The 19461-nt window shown below is 43.7% G+C and overlaps 1 protein-coding gene across 2 annotated transcripts in view; it reads left to right on the top strand.

The window, feature by feature from the left end:
• The first annotated feature begins 1637 nt into the window (after positions 1-1637).
• Positions 1638-19461, top strand: part of mlx (MAX dimerization protein MLX) — a 56719-nt gene continuing 38895 nt past the window's right edge. The window contains exons 1-4 of one of the 2 annotated variants that reach the window (XM_043721579.2): positions 1638-1690; positions 2278-2314; positions 16665-16766; positions 19229-19377. In XM_043721579.2, coding sequence (XP_043577514.1) covers positions 1649-1690; positions 2278-2314; positions 16665-16766; positions 19229-19377 — 330 coding nt within the window. In that variant the 5' untranslated portion in view covers positions 1638-1648. The remainder of the gene's footprint in view (positions 1691-2277; positions 2315-16664; positions 16767-19228; positions 19378-19461) is intronic. The other variant, XM_087977677.1, reaches the window with a different exon arrangement.

A 19461-nucleotide genomic window follows, 5' to 3' on the forward strand; every position in this document is an offset into this window, starting at 1 on the left:
GCACTTCTGCTTACAGAAGAATCATCACTGAAGCTCAGTCAGCCCTGGATCATAAAGCATTCAGATGACCAACCGTAAGATGTTTATGTGAGCACAGATCGCGAACGCAAATAGCCAGCAGGCAGAATTACCTTCTTTTCACTTGAAGTCCAAGACCTCAAGCTAGGATGCCTCTAGGTCTTCTTCAAAAATAAGGTTCAGCCTATTTCCCAATTTAGCTGAGAGTGGAAATTACAGAGGGGCTAACTATTGATTTTTGAATATTCTCTAGGTTTGAGAGAAGTGCTGGAATACTGGAGAATTGCAAACATTAGGGGTTTCAAGGAAATTTGTAAGGATATTCAGAGTAATTAAAAACCAGTCAGTTTAACTGTGGTGGTGGAGAAGCTCCTAGATACAATTCTTCAGGATAGAATTATCCTGATAACAAGATGGTTTGATTAAGAAGAGTCAGCATAGATTTCTAAAGGGGAAGTAAGTGTTTTACTAACTTGCTGGTATTTTTGAAGAGAGATCAGAAAGTATCAGAGAGAATATTTCTGTTATCTATGGTACAGTAGTGATGTGGATGCAAAATTGGTTTCATGATAGGAAACAGAGTAATTGTCAGGTTACGTTTTGGGCTGGCGGAATATTTGTAGTTATGTTCCCAGGTGTCGGCATTGGGACCCTCGCTTTTCTTGATATCTATATTGACCTAGGTCTTCATATGCAGGAACAATTTCAAAGCTTGCAGATGACACAAAACTTGGAAGAATTGTAAACTATGAGGAGGGCAGTTGGACCTTCAAAAGGACATTTACAAGTTGGTGAGTAGGTGGATACATGGCAGTTGTGATTCAATGCGGAGAGATATGAATTAATGCATTTTGGTGGTAAGACCACTGTAAGTCACTATAAAATAAGGGGTGCAATTCTAAAGGTGATGCAGGGGCAGAGGGACTTAGGTATATATGGGCACAGATCATTGAAGGTGGCAGTTGGAGAAAGCAGTTAATAAAGTAGACAGTGTCTTCAGCTTTAGAGCACAAAACCAAGAAAGTAATGTTGAACTTGTACAAAGGCTTTTGCTACACCTCAGCTGGAGTATGGTGTACATATGAATGCCATATAGGAACGATCTGAACACATTGGAGAGTGGGCAGAAACAGTTTTCAAGAATGGTTCCAGGAATGACAAACTTCAGTTATGTGGAAACATTTTGTCCTGCACAAAATTGTGAGCTGAAAGGCCTGCTCCTGTTCTTGGAGAAAAAGAATGTTCAGAGAAGATTTGATTAGCAGTTTCAAAATGATGAATGGGCTGGAAAGAACAGATACGGATAAATTGTTCCGAAATGTTAGAGGAACAAGAAGACTTAGACTTAAAGTGATGTGTAAAAGAAGCAAGGGTGATGTGAGGAAAAAAACGTTTTCACTTAGTGAGTAGTTGGGATGTGGAATACACTGCCCGGAAAGGTGGTAGAGGGAGGTTCAAATAATGTATTTCAGAGGGCGCTGGATAAAAATGATGTGAGGGGATTGGTACTAGATATTAAGCAAGTGCAGTCACGAAGGGCCGAACAGCCTCCCTCTGCGCTGTAATTCTGCTGCACCATCTTCGGCCGCATGGTGTCGTTCTCCAGGGGGTCAGGGGTCAGAGCGGCGCCATGACGGAGCAGAGCGGCGCGACCGAAGATCCATTTGGGAGGGTGAGAGGGGATTGAGTGAGAGACATCGGGGGATCGAGTGAGAGATTTGGGATTGGGGAACGGAGCCGGTGCAGGTCTCTCCACGGCGCTGTCGACCCAGTGACACCGCGGCCTCGGGGCAACAGGAGCCGCGAGAATCGCATCGGCCCCGGGGGTGGGGGAGGGGTTTGTGGATGGGGGCGGGGTGAGGAGGTGGGGGTGAAGGGATGGGGTGTGTTTGAGAGGAGGGAGTGGATCTGAAGAGGAAGTGGTGGTGGGTATGGGGGTGTGAGGGTGGGTTTGAGGGATAGGGTGGGGGCATCTGTGGAGTCAGTGTGTGGGATTGTGGAGTAGTCAGGTCAGTGTCTATATGGGGATGGTGACTTTGTGGGAGCATTGGGTGTGTTGGGCTGGGGGTATTTGGGATGATGAGGGGCAGTCATTGCCTGGCAGTCAATGGAGAGAGAGGGTTCAGAGTGGGGACCTCTCACAGCTGGTAGGGATAGTGCAATCATTTGGGAGGGGTTTTAAAAGGTGATAAATATGATTTTTAATTCTTATTAAAGATGTCTTTTTTTCTCTTGTTCTGAATCTTCACCTGGTTGCAGACTGACTCCTCGTTCAGCGATAATGGTTTTGATTCTGGTGAGTACAAAGACTGAAAGCCTACAACAGATTACAGAGTGGGTCAAGCTCCTGTGTCTCAGTGTTGGACCTGTCCTGCAGCCTTCTCTTTAGAGAGACCACCTAGTCTTCAGGAAACATCACCTTGGTTCAATTTGCCCCTCCTATCACCTTGAGCTGATTCCCAGTGATACTTTTTTCATTTGTGGAAATTGTTGACTAGGCAGCATTCATGCAGATGGAAATTGAAGGTTAAAGTGCGTGGGCAAAAGACTTGGCAGATGGAATACAATGTGGAGAAATGTGAGGTTATGAACTTTGGCAGGAAGAATAGAGAAGCTGAACATTATTTAAATGGTGAAAGACATCAGAAAATTATGGAACAGAGGGATTTGGGAGTCCTTGTCCATGAATCACAAAAAGCAGGCATCCAAGTTCAGCAAGTAACAGGACAGCAAATGGAATGTTGGCCTTTATTTCAAAGGGAGTGACGGACAAAAATAGGGAGATGTTGCTAGATCCATCATTGTCAGCAATAAGTCACTAAAAAGTATGATTGCCTTCCAAGGAAATTCCGTGTCATTGGTCATGGGTTGTGTGGTTTGTTGTGTGGCTGCTGAGCCTGATCCTAGAACTACCTCTCTTTATGAAAGGTGTAATTGTAATTATGAGAGGCGATTCTTTCTCCAGTTCCTTTTCAAACTTCCTTTTGTTGACAGATGTTCTCAAAGTCCTGAAACAGGCGTTTCTTCCAAGTTTTCTAAACGAGGATGTGGTAATGAATCACAGCATCAATATCAGCCTTAAATGATAGGTCGGTTGACAGGTAGGGGAAATGTTAAACATTTGGGAGGATTTCTCCATTGATCTTCATAGAGGGATAGACTAGAATTTGCTTTGGGACAGATTGGTATGGGTCATATAGCACAGAAATAGAATTTCAGTCCAATCCACCCATGCTGACCAGACATCCCAATCTGACCTAGTCCCATTTGGCAGCATTTGGCCCATATCCCTCTAAACCTTTTCTATTCATACACCCAATAAAATACCTTTTAATTAGTGTAATTATATCTGCCTCCATCAGTGTCTCTGGCAGTTCGTTCCATGCACGCACCATCCTCTGTGTGAAAAAGTTGTCCTTGACGTTTTTTTTTAAACCTTTTCCCCTCTCACCTTAAAATTGTGACCTCTAGTTTTGGACTTTCCCATCCCATGAAAAAGACCCTTGGCTATTCATCCTATCCATGCCCCTCATGATTTTATAAACCTCTAACTCAAATCTTCCAGTCTCGGCAATATCCTTGAAAATCTTTTCTGCGCCCTCTCAAGTTTGACAACATTCTTCCCGTAAAACAACAACCAGAATTAAAAAGAACAAAGAAAATTTACAGCCTAGGAACAGGCCCTTCGGCCCTCCAAACCTGAGCCGATCCAAATGTACTGCCTAAACCTGTCGGTCAATTTCCTAAACATCTGTATCCCTCTGCTCCCCACCTACTCATGCATTTGTCCAGATGCATCTTAAGTGAATCTACCGTACCTGCCTTCACCACCTCTGCTGGCAACGCGTTCCAAATGCCCACCACACTCCGTGTGAAGTACTTGCCGCGTGCATCCCCCTTAAACTTTCCACCTCTCACCTTGAAAGCGTGACCTCTCGTTATTGAATCCTTCACCCTGGGAAAAAGCTTGTCTCTATCCATCCTGTCTATACCCTTCATGATTTTGTAAACCTCAATCAGGTCACCCCTTGATCATCTTTTTTCTAATGAAAAAAGTGTGCACTACAGGGCAAGAGTTATAGCTGGGGGCAGGGAAATTATGATGCGGTGAGGCATGACTTAGGATGTGTGGCTTGGAAAAGTAAGCTTCAAGGCAAGGGCGTAATTGATATGTGGAGCTTGTTCAAGGAGCAACTATTGAGTGTCCTTGATAAGTATGTACCCGTCAGGCAGGGAGGAAAGGGTCGTGTGAGGGAGCTGTGGTTTAATAAGGAATTGGAATCCCTTGTTAAATGGAAGAGGGCGGCCTATGTAAAGATGAGGCGTGAAGGTTCAATTGGGGCGACTGAGAGTTATAAGGTAGCCAGGAAGGACCTGAAGAGAGAGCTAAGAGCAGCAAGGAGGGGACATGAAAGGTCCTTAGTTGGTAGGATTAGGGAAAACCCTAAGGCTTTCTATAGGTATGTCAGGAATAAAAGAATGACTAGGGTAGGAATAGGTCCAGTCAAGGATAGTAGTGGGACGTTGCGTGTGGAGGCTGAAGAGATTGGGGAGACACTGAATGAATACTTTTCGTCAGTATTCAATCAGGAACAGGACATTGTTGTCAATGTGAATACTGAGTCACAATTAAGTAGAATGGATGGCTTTGAGGTATGTAGAGAAGAGGTGTTAGAAATTCTGGAAAGGGTGAAAATAGATAAGTCCCCTGGGCCTGATGGCATTTATCCTAGGATTCTCTGGGAAGCAAGGGAGGAGATTGCAGAGCCATTGGCCTTGATTTTTATGTCCTCGTTGTCTACAGGAGTAGTGCCAGAAGATTGGAGGCTAGCAAATGTGGTTCCCTTGTTCAAGAAGGGGAGTAGGGATAACCCTAGTAACTATAGGCCGGTGAGTCTCACTTCTGTTGTGGGCAAAATCTTAGAGAGAATTGTAAGGGATAGGATTTATGAACATCTGGATAGGAATAATGTGATCAAGGATAGTCAGCATGGTTTTGTGAAGGGCAGGTCGTGCCTCACAAACCTTATTGAATTCTTTGAGAAGGTGACTAAGGAGGTGGACGAGGGTAAAGCGGTAGATGTGGTGTATATGGATTTTAGTAAGGCGTTTGATAAGGTTCCCCATGGTAGACTACTGCAAAAAATACGGAGGTATGGCATTGAGGGTGAGTTGGAGGTTTGGATTAGGAGTTGGCTGGCTGGAAGAAGACAAAGGGTAGTAGTTGATGGCAAAGGTTCATCTTGGAGTGCCGTCACTAGCGGTGTTCCGCAAGGATCTGTTTTGGGACCATTGCTAATTGTCATTTTTATAAATGACCTGGAGGAGGGGTTAGAAGGTTGGGTGAGCAAGTTTGCGGATGATACGAAAGTCGGAGGAGTTGTAGACAGTGAGGAAGGATGTGGCAGGTTACAGCGGGATATTGATAAGCTGCAGAACTGGGCAGAAAGGTGGCAAATGGAGTTCAAAGTAGCTAAGTGTGAGGTGATTCACTTTGGTAAGAGTAACAAAAAAATGGGGTACTGGGCTAATGGTCAGATACTTGGTAGTGTGGATGAGCAGAGGGATCTTGGTGTCCATGTACACAGATCTTTGAAAGTTGCCACCCAGGTAAATAGTGCGGTGAAGAAGGCATATGGCGTACTGGCTTTATTGGTAGAGGAATTGAGTTCCGGAGTACTGAGGTCATGTTGCAGTTGTATAAGACTCTGGTGCGGCCGCATCTGGAGTATTGTGTGCAGTTTTGGTCGCCATACTATGGGAAGGATGTGGAGGCACTGGAACGGGTCCAGAGGAGGTTTACCAGGATGTTGCCTGGTATGGTAGAAAGATCGTATGAGGAAAGGCTGAGGCACTTGGGGTTGTTTTCATTGGAAAAAAGAAGGTTTAGGGGTGACTTGATAGAGGTGTACAAGATGATTAGGGGTTTAGATAGGGTCGACAGTGAGAATCTTTTTCCACGTATGGAGTCAGCTATTATAAGGGGGCATAGCTTTAAATTAAGGGGGGGTAGGTATAGGACAGATGTTAGGGGTAGGTTCTTTACTCAGCGAGTCGTGAGTTCATGGAATGCCCTGCCAGTAGCAGTGGTGGACTCTCCCTCATTATGGGCATTTAAGCGGGCATTGGATAGGCATATGGAGGATAGTGGGCTAGTGTAGGTTAAGTGGGCTTGGATCGGCGCAACATCGAGGGCCGAAGGGCCTGTACTGCGCTGTATTCTTCTATGTTCCATGTTCTATGTTCTATGAAAATAAACCTAACCTACTCAACCTTTCTTCATAGCTAGCACCTTCCATACCAGGCAACATCCTCGTAAACCTTCTCTGCACCCTCTCCAAAGCGTCCACATCCTTTTGGTAATGTGGCTCCCAGAACTGTACACAGTATTCTAAATGTGGCCAAACCAATGCCTTGTACAATTTTAACATGACTTGCCAGCTCTTATACTCAATACTCCGTCCAATGAAGGCAAGCATAATATATGTCTTCTTGACCACTCTATATCCACCTGTGCAGAAACCTTCAGGGTACAATGGGCCTGCCCTCCCAGATCCCTCTGCCCATCAACATTTCCCAAGGCTGTTCCGTTCATTGTATAATTTGCTCTAGAATTAGTCTTACCTAAATGCATCACCTCACATTTTTCTGGATTGAAAGTCATCTGCCACTTTTCCACCCAACTCTCCAGTCTTTCTATATCCTCCTGTGTTCTCTGACAGTCCCTTATGCTTTCTGCTACTCCACCAATCTTCGTGTCACCTGCAAACGTGCTGATCATACCAACAGTGCCCTCTTCCAGATCACTTATGTATATTACAAACAACAGTGGCCCCAACACTGACCGCTGTGGAACACCACTAGTCACCTTTCTCCATTTTGAGAAACTCCCTTCAACTACTACTCTGTCTCCTGTTGCTCAGCCAGTACCAGTTCTTTATCCACCTAGCTAGAACACCCTGCACACCACGTGACTTCACCTTCTGCTTTGGTCTACCATGGGGAACCTTATCAAATGCCTTACTAAAGTCCATGTATATGACGACATCAGCCCTTCCTTCATCTATCAACTTGGTCACTTCCTTGAAAAACTCTATTAAAGTTGATAAGGCATGATCTCCCCCGCACAAAACCATGTTGCCTATCACTGATAAGCCCATTCTTTTCTAAATATAAATAGATCATATCCCTCAGTACCTTCTCCAGCAACTTTCCCACCACTGACGTAAGGCTCACTGGTCTGTAGTTACCCGGAATATCCCTATTACCCTTCTTGTACAGGGGACAACATGAGCAACCCTCCAGTCCTCCGGCACCTCACCTTGTATTTAAGGATGCCACAAAAATAACTCTTAGGGCCCCAGCTATTTCCTCTCTTGCCTCCCTCAGCAACCTGGGATAAATCCCATCCGGCCCTGGGGATTTGTCCACCTAAATAACCTCTAGCCTACCCAACACAACAATTGGATGCAACACTCTAAAAGCAGCCTCGCCAATGTCTTGAACAGCCTCAACACGAGTCCCAAGTCCTATACTCGAATGTTCTGACCATTGAAGGCTAGTGTGCCAAATGCCTTCTTTACCACCCTGTCTAACTGTGGCTCCACCTCCAAGGAACTATGCACTTACACCCCTAGATCTCTCTGTTCGGCAGCACTCCCCAGGGCCCTACCATATAAGTCCTGCCTTGGTTTGCCTAACCAAAATGCAACACATCATATTTATCTAAATTAAACTCCAAGTGCCATTCTTGAATCTTTTTGAGGTTGAGACTGAGACCAGGTCTTTGGTATGCTTCCATGAAAGTGTTAAGTGAGATTGGAAGATTCTGTTCTGAGAGAACAGGGGTGACATCATTCATGTACTGAAGTTCCACAGGCAAGGTCGGTGTCGTTTTCTTCTTGGATTGGTTGAGGTTATAAAGTTTTCCATAATGACCATATCACTGGGAAGCTTGTTTTTGACAAGATAGGAAACCGTGGCATTGAAGATGGAGAAGATAGTGGCAATAGTACCTCCCTGCTTGACTCCTGTCTTGACCTCAAAGGAATCCATCATATTACTGTTCGAGAGGACTGTCACTATCAGCTTGTGCTTGACACACAGAATGTTGTTGAATTTCTCCAGATAGCCAGCTTTCAGCAAGATGTTCCATAGCACTTCCCAATTGATTGAGTAAAAAGCCTTGGTCAGATTTGAAGAATACCATGTGGAGTGATTGGTAGTGTTCCTGGCATTTCTCTTAGAAGTTGCCGAGCAGTGAAAATCATGCCCATTGTTCCATGGTTTGGTCAGAAGCCTCAGTGGCTTTCAAGAAGGATTTCCCCCAGAGCATGGGAGAAGGCACCTTGTGAGGATTCAGGTGATGATGTTTCTGACGATAGAGAGTCGGGAGAATCCTTGGTAGTTCCCACAGTACATTTTGTTTCAGTCTTGAAGGCATTGACAATGCCAGCATCCCTGAAGTTGGCAGGGATTTCTTCTTTGTCTCAGGTTTTCAGGAACACAGTGGAGATGACAGGTAAGCTTTGCTGTTTCAAATTTGAAAATTGCTGGAATCCCATCCACTCTTGCAGATTTTCCATTTTTCATGTCTAATGGTGGGTTTCAACTTCTACCATACTGGGTGGAAGTCCAAGGTTGTGTTTGATGAGGAGTTGAAGGATTTTTTCAAACACATCCTTATATATGATTGTGTTGCAGTTTAGGAGTTCTTTGAAGTGTTCTTTCTATTGGAGTTTGATGTACTCTCTGCCTTTCAAAATGATTTTATCCTTACTCTACACATGTTTGAGGTCAAGGGTGTTGGGTGGTGGCACTGCATTCGCTAAAGTCCTACATAAGAAACTATTAACTAAGTTAGAAGCCCGTGGAATTAAAGGCAAGTTAATGATATGGTTGGGAAATTGTTTGAGTGGCTGGTGAAAGTAAGTAGGGATAATGGGTAGGCACTCAAATCAGCAGGATGTGACCAGTGATGTCACACAAGGGTGGTGTTAGGGCCTTGATTATTCACTTTAATTTTCATGACTTTGATAATGGCATAGAAAACCATGTATCCAGATTTGCTGATGACACAAAGTTAGGTAGTTTTCAAGATAGTGTAAATGATACCATAAAATTACAAAGGGATGTTGATAGACTAAATGAAGGGTGAAACTCACAGATGGAATTCAGTGTAAGCAAGTGTAAGGTTATCCATTTTGGACTGAAAAAAGATCAGCAGGGCTACCTTCAAGATGGTCTGAAGTTCAATTCAATGGTTATCCAAACAGACTTGGGGGTTCAGGTGCATAGATCTTTGAAATGTCACAGACATGCAGAAAGTAATCAAGAAAGCTGATGGAACACTCCTGATGCAGCAGGAGTCAGTAGTAGTGGGAGAGGTCAAATTATCTAGCATATAAACACTGACAATTGTCATAAAATCCCATCTGGTTCAACCAGTGTCTTTCTTTCTTGGTCTGGCCTACATGTGACTCCATACCCACAGCAAGTGGTAGACTTTTACCTGCTGTTTTGGCTTTGGGAATCGGCAATAAGACTTAGGAGCAGAAGTTGGTCATTCAGCCCACTGAGTCTGCTCCACCATTCTTCGAAATTATGGCTGATCTGATAATGTTCAACTCCATTTTCCTGTCTTTTCCCCACAATACTCAGTTGCCTTACAGATTAAAAATTTGTTAATGTCATCCTTGAATATATTTAATGAGTCAGCCTCTGCATAAAGAAATCCACAGACTCGCTACCTGCTGAGAGAAGGCATTCTTCCTCATCTCTGTCTTAGATGTGCACAACCTTGTTATGTATTCTGGTCTTGGACTCTCCCACAAAGGGGAACGACCTTCTGCAACTACCCTGTCAATCTTGTATGTTCCAATAAGGTCAGCTCTCGTTGAATCCCTGTAGTGCGGAAGGAGGCCATTCAGCCCATCGAGTCCCCACCAACTCTCCAAATGGCATCCCTTCCAGGCCTACCCTATCCCTGCAACCCTATATTTTCCACAGCTAATGTACCTAGCCTGCACATCCGTGGACACTAAGGGCAATTTTGCATAGCCAGTTCATCTAACCTGCACATCTTTGGACTGAGAGAGGAAATTAGAGCATCCAGAGGAAATCCACATAGACATGGAGAGAATATGCAAACTTCACATAGTTGTCTGAAGGTGGAATCGAATCTGTCTCCCTGTCACTGTGAGGCAGAAGTGCTAACCACTGAGCCATCGCGCCGCACTTCTCATTCTTCTGTATTCCAACAAGTACAGGCGCAATCTACTCAACATCTCCTCACAAGACATTCCTTCTGTACCCAGGATCACCCTAGTGATCTTCTCTGGACTGCCTCCAGTTCTTCATAAAAGGCACCCATAACTGCTCACACTCCTTTAGATGTGGTCTGACAAGTGCTTTCTGTGGATTGCTGCAGTGCAGTGGAGAGGGTTGAGAATTACTTTGATCCTGAGAGCAGTGCTGTCAGGAATCCTCACCTCCTGGCAGGGCCACCCATGATGGTAAAATTGGAGAGAAGGAACCAGACAAAGCGCAAAAAGGTTAAAGTAGGGACATCCCAGATTTTCTTGGTCTGGCCTACATCTGAGGTTTTCTTGACACTGGAGCTCAATCTACTTTCTGTCAAGGACTGTGTGACTGTTGATGTCCGGCATCATTCCCATGTAAAAAAAGATATCCAGCACAAGGCATCTACGTAGAGGAATTCGAGCTCCCAAATGCACAACATAAGCTTTGCAATGATTGATGAGGTGACAGGGACAGAATTGAGAGATCTGGAAGTCCCTGGCTTCAGACCAGCAAGTGGATAGTAGAGTTGAACTCAGTCATTTCACTCTTGGATTAGGAACAGGAGACCATTTCGTCAGTTTTGCTCATAACTGAGCAGCCCTCTGGATCCACTCTGCTCAGCCAGCACAAGGAAGGGGCTAGAAAGATGACCTAAAATAGTCTGTTCCATCACCAACCTGGCTGGAAATATGCATCCATTGGGCTCATCTACCTGCGGTCTATAACAAAGTCAAATTAATTTCAGATTGTATGAACCCTCATGGATATCAAGAAAAACATCATCTGGAAAAACGAACTGCTCTTGTTGCCCATGAATTCAGGCACTTCAATATTGATATTTTTACCCTGCAGAGGCCTCGAAGAGCAACTGAGGGAAGGTAGTGGTTATACCTTTTTCTGAAGAGGTAAATCCGAGGATCAACCTAGGGCATATGGAATTGGATTCACCATCGAAAACAAACTGAAATAGGAAATCTTAGAATTCTCTGTTGGCATCAACAGATGTTTCATAACTCTCCAAACAGCAAATAACCAGCAGGCAATGATCATGAATGTCTATGCTCTGATGGCATAGAGGGGTCCAAAAAAGGCTTCTGCTCCACCCTGGATACCATAATCAACATACCTAAGGAAGGTAAAGTTATTCTTCTTGGGGACTTCAACACCAGGTTGAAAAGGATGCCCAACTCTGGAAAGGAACCATCAGAAAAAGAGTTCCAACTCTACCAGGATTATCCTGCTCACCAAATATGCACAGTACCAGCTGGTCATCCCCAGTACACTCTTCTGCCAAAAGGACAAGTTTGAGACTTCTTGGAGATATTCATGATCAAAGCACTGGCATATGATTGACTGCTTCATCATTTGATCCTGAGATCAACAGGTTGTCCTAATTACCAAAGTGATAGACAGGCTACCAGTTCATCTGCTTCTCTATGTCCATCAAATGCCACAGAAGCAACTAAAGATGAAGAAACAGTTCAGAAAGAAGCCAGTCTTGAGCAGTTTCAAGAGTCCAGCAGACTGGCAAACTTCCAACAATGTCTTCACCAAAATCTGAAAGATTTAATTTTAATATAGTGGAGGAAATCTGGAAAGACTGAATACAGCCATTCTTTCATGCAATGAAAACTTTATTGGTTACAAGACCAAGAAACACCAAGACTGGTTCAATGAGAATGACCATCCAACACCACATTGACAAGAAGAAGAAAGCTCACTATGCCTGATCAAAGACGAGAGCTCATCATACAGGAAAGATGGAGTTACAAAGAAGAACTAGGAAATGGGCTGAGAAGTGGCAGATGGAGTTTAATTTAGATATATGTGAGGTGCTGCACTTTGGGAAAGCAACTCTTAGCAGGACTTTATACACTTAATGGTAAGGTCCCAGGGAGTGTTGCTGAACAAAGAGACCTTGGAGTGCAGGTTCATAGCTCCTTGAAAGTGGAGTTGCAGGTAGATAGGATAGTGAAGGCGGTGTTTGGTATGCTTTGCTTTATTGGTCGGAGTATTGAGTACAGGAGTTGGGAGGTCATGTTACGGCTGTACAGGACATTAGTTAGGCCACTGTTGGAATATTGTGTGCAGCTGTGGTCTCCTTCCTATTGGAATGATGTTGTGAAACTTGTAAGGGTTCAGAAAAGATTTACAAGGATGTTGGCAGGGTTGGAGGATTTGAGCTATAGGGAGAGGTTGAATATGCTAGGGCTGTTTTCCCTGGAGCGTCGGAGGCTGTGGGGTGACCTTGTAGAGGTTTATAAAATCATGAGGGGCATGGATAAATAGATAAATAGTCCAGAAGTAGAGGGCATAGTTTTAGGGTGAGGGGGAACCGTATAAAAGAGACCTAAGGGGCAATGTTTTCACTTAGAGGTGGTGTGTGTATGGAATGGGCTGCCAGAGGAAGTATTGGAGGCTAGTTGCAACATTTAAAAGGCATCCTGATGGGTATATGAATAGGTAGGGTTTGAAGGGATATGGGCCAGGTGCTGGCAGGTGGGACTAGATTGGGTTGGGATATCTGGTCGGCATGGACAAATAGGACTGAAGGGTCTGTTTCCGTGCTGTACATCTCTGACTCTAGGGAAATCAAGAACTGATGTTGGAATAAGAAAGCTAAGGAACTATAACTTCTTGCCGAGAAGGGCTACTTCATAAGAACAGGAGTAGGCTATTAAGTCTGTTGAGCCTAACCCACCATTATGTGAGATATGATCTAAATCCATATACCTGCCTTTGGTCCATATCCCTGAACAAGTTTGCGTAACAAAAAGAGTAATCTATCTCAGATTTAAAATGAACTGATCCAGCATCCACTGCTGTTAGTGGAAGAGAGCTCCAGACATCCACCATAATTTGTGTGTGAGTGCTTCCTAACATCACTCCTGAAATGGTCTGGTCCTGATTCTCAGACTATGATTGTCACCCTAGGAAAAAGACAACTACAATTAACTCATCTAGAATCCTCAACCAGTGGAAATAATTTATCTGTATCTACCCCACATTTTCCAATTAATATGTTGAATACTTTGATTAGAAGGTCCTGAACACTCCGAATGCTAGAGAAAACAGACCTAGTTTGTATAATTTCTCCTCAAAGCCTAATCCCTAAAATCCAGATATCATTCTTGCAAACCTAAGTTTGTACCTCCTGAACACCAGTATATCCTTCCCAAGTTGTGAATCATAGTCATACTGCACGGAAACATTACTGGTCAGAGAAGATATCACAACTGTGCTGAAAGAGGGCATTATGGAAGACTTGAGAGCTGTGAGGCAATATGGGCAGACCTCAGGAATCGAAAGGGTGTGGTAACAATGTTGGGGCCATATTACAGGCATCCCACAGCAAGCATGAGATAGAGGTACAAATATGTAGACAGATTATGGAAAGATGTAGGAGCAACAGGCTGGTGGTGATAGGAGATTTTAATTTTCCCAATATTGATTGCGATTCACTTAGTGTTAGAGGTCTAGATGGAGCAGAATTTGTAAGGAGCATCCAGGAGGGTTTTCTAGAGCAGTATGTAAATAGTCCAACTCGGGAAGGGGCCATACTGGACCTGGTGTTGGGGAGTGGGTCCAGGGTGTACTAGCTCGATGGATAGAGAACTGGCTGGGCAGCAGGAGTCAGTAGTAGTGGAAGAGAATTTCTCATAATGGAGAACTGTGACCAGTGGTGTTCCACAGGAATCCGTGTTGGGGCCATTGTTATTTGTGATCTACGTAAATGACCTGGAGGAAGGTATAGATGGTCTGATTAGCAAGTTTGCAGATGACACTAAGGTTGGTGGAGTAGCATTTGGTGAAGAGGACTCTCAGTGAATGCAGCTGCATGTAGAAAGCTTGGAGAGTTGGGCAGAGAAATGGCAGATGGAGTTCAACCCAGGCAAATGCAAGGTGATTCATTCTGTAAGAACCAGTTCAAGAATGAACGGTATGGTAAATAGAAAAGCTCTGGGGAAAATTGATGTACAGAGAGATCTGGGTGTTTCAGGTCCATTGCCACCTTCAGGGTACAATGCAGGTCGATAGAGTGGTCATAAGGCATGCTTTCCTTCATCGGACGAGGTATTGATTACAAGAGTTGGCAGGTCATGTTACAGTTGTATAAGACTTTGGTTCGGCCACATTTGGAACATTGTGTACAGTTCTGGTTGCTACATTACCAAAAGGATGTGGATGCTTTGGAGAGGGCGCAGAGGAGGTTCACCAGGATGTTGTCTGGTATGGCAGGTGCTAGCTATGAAGAGAGATTGAGTAGATTTAGCGTGGCCAATCCACCTAACCTGCACATCTTTGGACTGTGGGACGAAACTGCAAGGAAATGCAAGCGGACATGATAAGAATGCACAAACTCCACAAAGACAGTTGTCCGAGGGTGAAATTGAACCTGGGTCCGTGACGTTGAGGTTGCAGAGCTAACCACTGAGCCACCGTGCTGAAATTTTGAAGAACTCATTTGAAACTTCAGCGGGGTCTTCTGGCTTCACGTAGAAATACCACTATTGCCCTGAAAGGGCCCTACTTTTATTGGTTATTGTCTTGCTCCTCATATACCTAAAATAAAAGCGAGTTTTGAGAAGATATGTAGCTCAGGTTGAGGTTCTGGATGTAGGTTTGCTGGCTGAGCTGGCAAGTTCATTTTCAGCTGTTTCGTCACTATACTAGATAACATCTTCATTGAGCCTCCAAATGAAGCACTGGTGGTGTCGCCTGCTTTCTATTTATATGTTTGCGTTTCCAGGGTGGTTGATGTCATTTCCAGTGGTGACATCATTTCCTGTATGTGATGTCATTTCCTGTTCTTTTTCTCAGCGTGTGACCTCATACCGATAACAAGCAAAACTAATATCATTTACAAAATACCTTGCAAGACCTGTAACAAGCAGAAAACTAGCCACCAGGATACATGAACATTAACTAGCCACAAATGACATGACCCACTCTCACTAGTATCCTTACGTACGGATGAGGAAGGACACAACTTCGACTGGGACAACACATCCATCCTAGGACAAGCCAAGCAAAGACACACACGACAAGTCCTAGAACCAATGCATTCCAACTGGAACTCTATTAACGCATTGACTTGGATCGCATTTACCACCACCTGAGAAAAAAAAACAGGAAATGATATCACCCATAGGAAATGATGTTACTACTGGAAATGACATCACCAACCCTAGGAAACTCAAACATATAAATAGAAAGCAGGCTGCATTACCAGCGCTTCATTCGGAGGCTCACTGAAGATGTTATCTAGTATGGTGACAAAACGTCTGAAAATGAATACTTCAGCTCGGTGAGCAAACCTATAAATCGAGAATGTATAATAATCCTTTGGATTTTTCTTAGTGCTGTTGTCTTCCTTGGAACAAATGAGAGTGAAAGGTGATTTGATAGACCTGTGCAAAGTTTGGATAAGATAGGCATTTGATGATTGTACAAGGACTTGAAGGCACAGATTTCAGGTTTTGGATTAGAGACACCGAAGCAATATGAGGAAGAACTTTTTCTACAACAGTGAGTAGGAGTGATAGGAACTTGCTGCACACAAGGGTGATGAAAACAGAGACAATGAGTAACTTTAAAGGAAAATTGCAGGGCACTTGACAGAAGTGCCATTGTGGGGCTACAGGAATAGAGTAGGGGAAAGGGATTGTGCAGGTGTTCTCCAGAGCTGGCATGAACATGATGGGTTAAATGGCCTTGGTTCTGCTGCACAAATCTATTACCTGATTGGTGAGTTGGCTTGAATTGGTTTTGGGACAACAGACAGTGCCAAGGGTGCCTTGAGATGATTCCTGGGCCAGGAGAGCTGGCAGCAACAGAAAGAACTCAAATACCGGTAGAGGCCTTGCTAGTATTACCCAGGACAGAGAGTCAGCCATTGGCAAGAGATGACACTTCAAACCGATGCTGCTGTTTGGGCCCAGGCATCGACCAGTTCACCCTCAGCAGGAAAATCGGGTCTCAAGCAGCTGCAGCAGCAGCTTCTGCACAGCTTTTCTCTGCTCCAGTTCGGACACAGTAAGCCTTAGATGCGAAGGCCCGGATCTGCTGGCAGTACTTGAAGTTGGGTCTAACCAGGACTTTGTATAACTGCAGCATAACTTGTAGTATTTCAGTCATCTAGATATACATTTTCCTGTCTCTTTTAAAGAAATATAATCAGTTGCCTGGAAGGAGTTTTTGGAAATGCTGAGATCATGATAGGTGCTACATAAATGCAAAAAAGCATAAGAGGCAGCTTTAACTACAGGTATCTTCCTTTCTTGCATGAGCATTTTCTTATTTGGTTTGCACACAGTGAATAATTTGATTTTCTTTTTCACCAGGGTTCTTTGCTGACAATACTAGAAAAGGAAGTGTAGTGTCAAGAGCAAATAGTATAACATCAAACACAGGCTCCACCAGTGCCTCCTCTGTACCTAACACAGGTAAGGAATTCACAAACAGAATGCACCCTGTCTGTGTTCATTGTTTATATTCCCTCTGTTTGATGGTTTGTTGCAGTTCAGAAAAGTAGAGGCTTTGTGCGCCAATTTACTAGAAGCATATAAGGAAATTTTGGTTATTGTCATATTATTTAGTCTCTTTAAACATTAATCACTCTTCTCCTTCAATTAGGACTTCAACAAAAGTCTGGAGGACAGGATAGATGGGGCAAAGCAATATATATTCCAATTAGAAAGAGTGAAAGACCGAAGCAATCTGTTATTTTAATTGCATCTGTGTTTCTTATTCTGATCTCTGCCGCTGACTCCCTAAACTGACTTCAGTGTATGAACATCAGCTTGAAAAATGCTGGCTGTAACTTAAGATGTTTGTGAACTGGGTGCCTTGAAAATCCAGGGAAGGGGAAGAGAAAAACAGTCACTGTTGGGACTTAGTTTGCTGGGTGGTTTTGACCAGAATGTTGACCTCTTAAATTCTTACGGTTCCTGTTGTATTTTCATTGTTCGTACACCTCTTGGGTTTTTTTTAAATTTCTCTCTCTTCCCCCCCCCCTCCCCCCCCCCCCCCAACCCCCACCACCAAACCACTTCTCCTCCAATTTCCTTGTGTTGGTCCTTTTCTTTGCTTTATTAGTGTTTACGGTGTTAAAGGGAGGCAGTGGCTTAGTGGTACTATTGTAAGTGTTAATCCAGAGATTAGAGTTGAGTTTTGGGCATCTATGTTCAAATGCCACTCTGGCAGGTGGTGGAACTTGAATTTAATAAAAATCTGGAGTTAAGAATCTAATGTTGATCATGAAACAGTTGTTGATTGTTGGAAAAATCCATCTTGATAATGTCTGTTAGAGAAGGAAACTGTCATCATTGCCTGGTCTGGTCTACACATGATTCCAGAATCACAACAATGTGATTTGGTTCTGAGCTGCCCTCTAAGTAATTAAGGATGGGCAATAAATACTGGCCTAGCCAGCGATGTCCGTGTGAATGAATTGAAAAAAATTAATACCTGTAAAGATTCATTGGCTGAAAGTGGTCTGCTGAAGTGATATCTAGATGCAGGTTTGAATTCTGCCGTCAATGGATTAACAAATAAGGGGGCAGTCTCTGCATAGAGCTGAGGGACATCGGAGATGGAGGGCGTAAGGTACAAAATTTGGGAAGAGACCAATGAGGTTCTTGAGCAATTTGACAGAGGGAGTGAGGAGGTATTGGAGCCTTAAAAAGAAATGGTCAAATCCCCAGGTCCAGATGAGCTAAAGGGAAAGGCTGAATAGGCTGGGGCCTTTTTCATGGAGCATTGTAAGCTGAGGGTGACCTTATAGAGGTCTATAAAATCATGAGGGGCCTGGATAGGGTGAATAGTCAAGGTCTTTATCCCAGGGTAGGGGAGTCCAAAACTGGAGGGCATAGGTTTAAGGTGAGAGGAGAAAGATTTAAAAGGGTCCTAAGGGCAGCAACTTTATGCAGAGGGTGGTGCGTGTATGGAATGAGCTGTCAGAGGAGTTGCGGAAAACTGACACAATTACCCATTCAGATGCCATTTAAATGTTGTATATGAATGGGAAGAGTTTGGAGGTATATGGGCCAAATGTTGGCAAGTGGGACTACATTAATTTAGAATATCTGATCAGCATGGACAAATTGGACCAAGAGGTCTGTTTCCTCCATCCTGTCTGCCTCTATGACTCTTAAGAGAAAATTTTCTCCTAAGGTCCTTTTGCTGTGTGGGACATTTATCCAGTGAATCATTGAGGAGGTCACAAATCATAAAATCATAGAAACTCTCTGCAGTGCAGAAGGAGACCATTCGGCCTATCAAATCTGTACTGACCCTCCAAAGACTGTCTGATCCTGACTCTCAGCCCCTACCCTATCCCATAGGGTGGCTAATCTACTTAGCCTGCCCATCCCAGGACACTATGGGGTAATGTTTAGCATGGCCAATCCACCAAACCTGCACATTTTTAGACTCTAGAAGGCAACTGGAGCACCCTGGAGGAAAGCCATGTAAGCTTACACAGACAGTCACCCAAGGCTAGAATTGAACCCGGGCCCTTAGATCTATGAGGCAGCAGTGCTAACCACTATGCCATCCTCAAGGAGATTTAACACTAGGACAGGTTAATATGAGATACAGTAATTTGCTGCAGTGATAATTCACTGCCACAAAGGGCTGTGGAGGCTAGGTCATTGATTACTTTTAAGAAGGATTGTGATTGTCAAGGGCATTAAGGGTTACTGGGAGAAATTGGGAAAATGGGGTTGAGAAACGTATCAGCCATAATTGAATGGTGGAGCAGACTCGATGGGCTGAATGGCCTAATTTCTGCTCCTGTGTGTTATGGTCTTTTGGTAATCTTCCAAAATTAAAACAGATAAAGAGAAATATTTAAAAACATCTTCACTGTTAATGAAGTGATTGAAAACATTCTGTTTTCTTGTAGCCGATTGCATGACAGACAATGATTGTTCTCCAACTGCAGATGATGAAGATAGTGATTACAGGCAGGAAATTGCCTATAAAGAAACTTATAAAGACAGACGGAGACAGGCTCATACGCAGGCTGAACAAAAGAGACGGGATGCCATCAAGGTACAACATTTAAATTTAAACTGAGCTTCAAAACTGAGTATCTAAGGTTTGTACAGCAAATTTGCAATTAATCAGCTTACTATT

This window comes from Chiloscyllium plagiosum, unplaced genomic scaffold, assembly GCF_037043375.1.
Source record: "Chiloscyllium plagiosum isolate Xiang-an unplaced genomic scaffold, Cpla_swu_hap1 HiC_scaffold_32, whole genome shotgun sequence".
In the NCBI taxonomy this organism is placed as follows: domain Eukaryota; kingdom Metazoa; phylum Chordata; class Chondrichthyes; order Orectolobiformes; family Hemiscylliidae; genus Chiloscyllium; species Chiloscyllium plagiosum.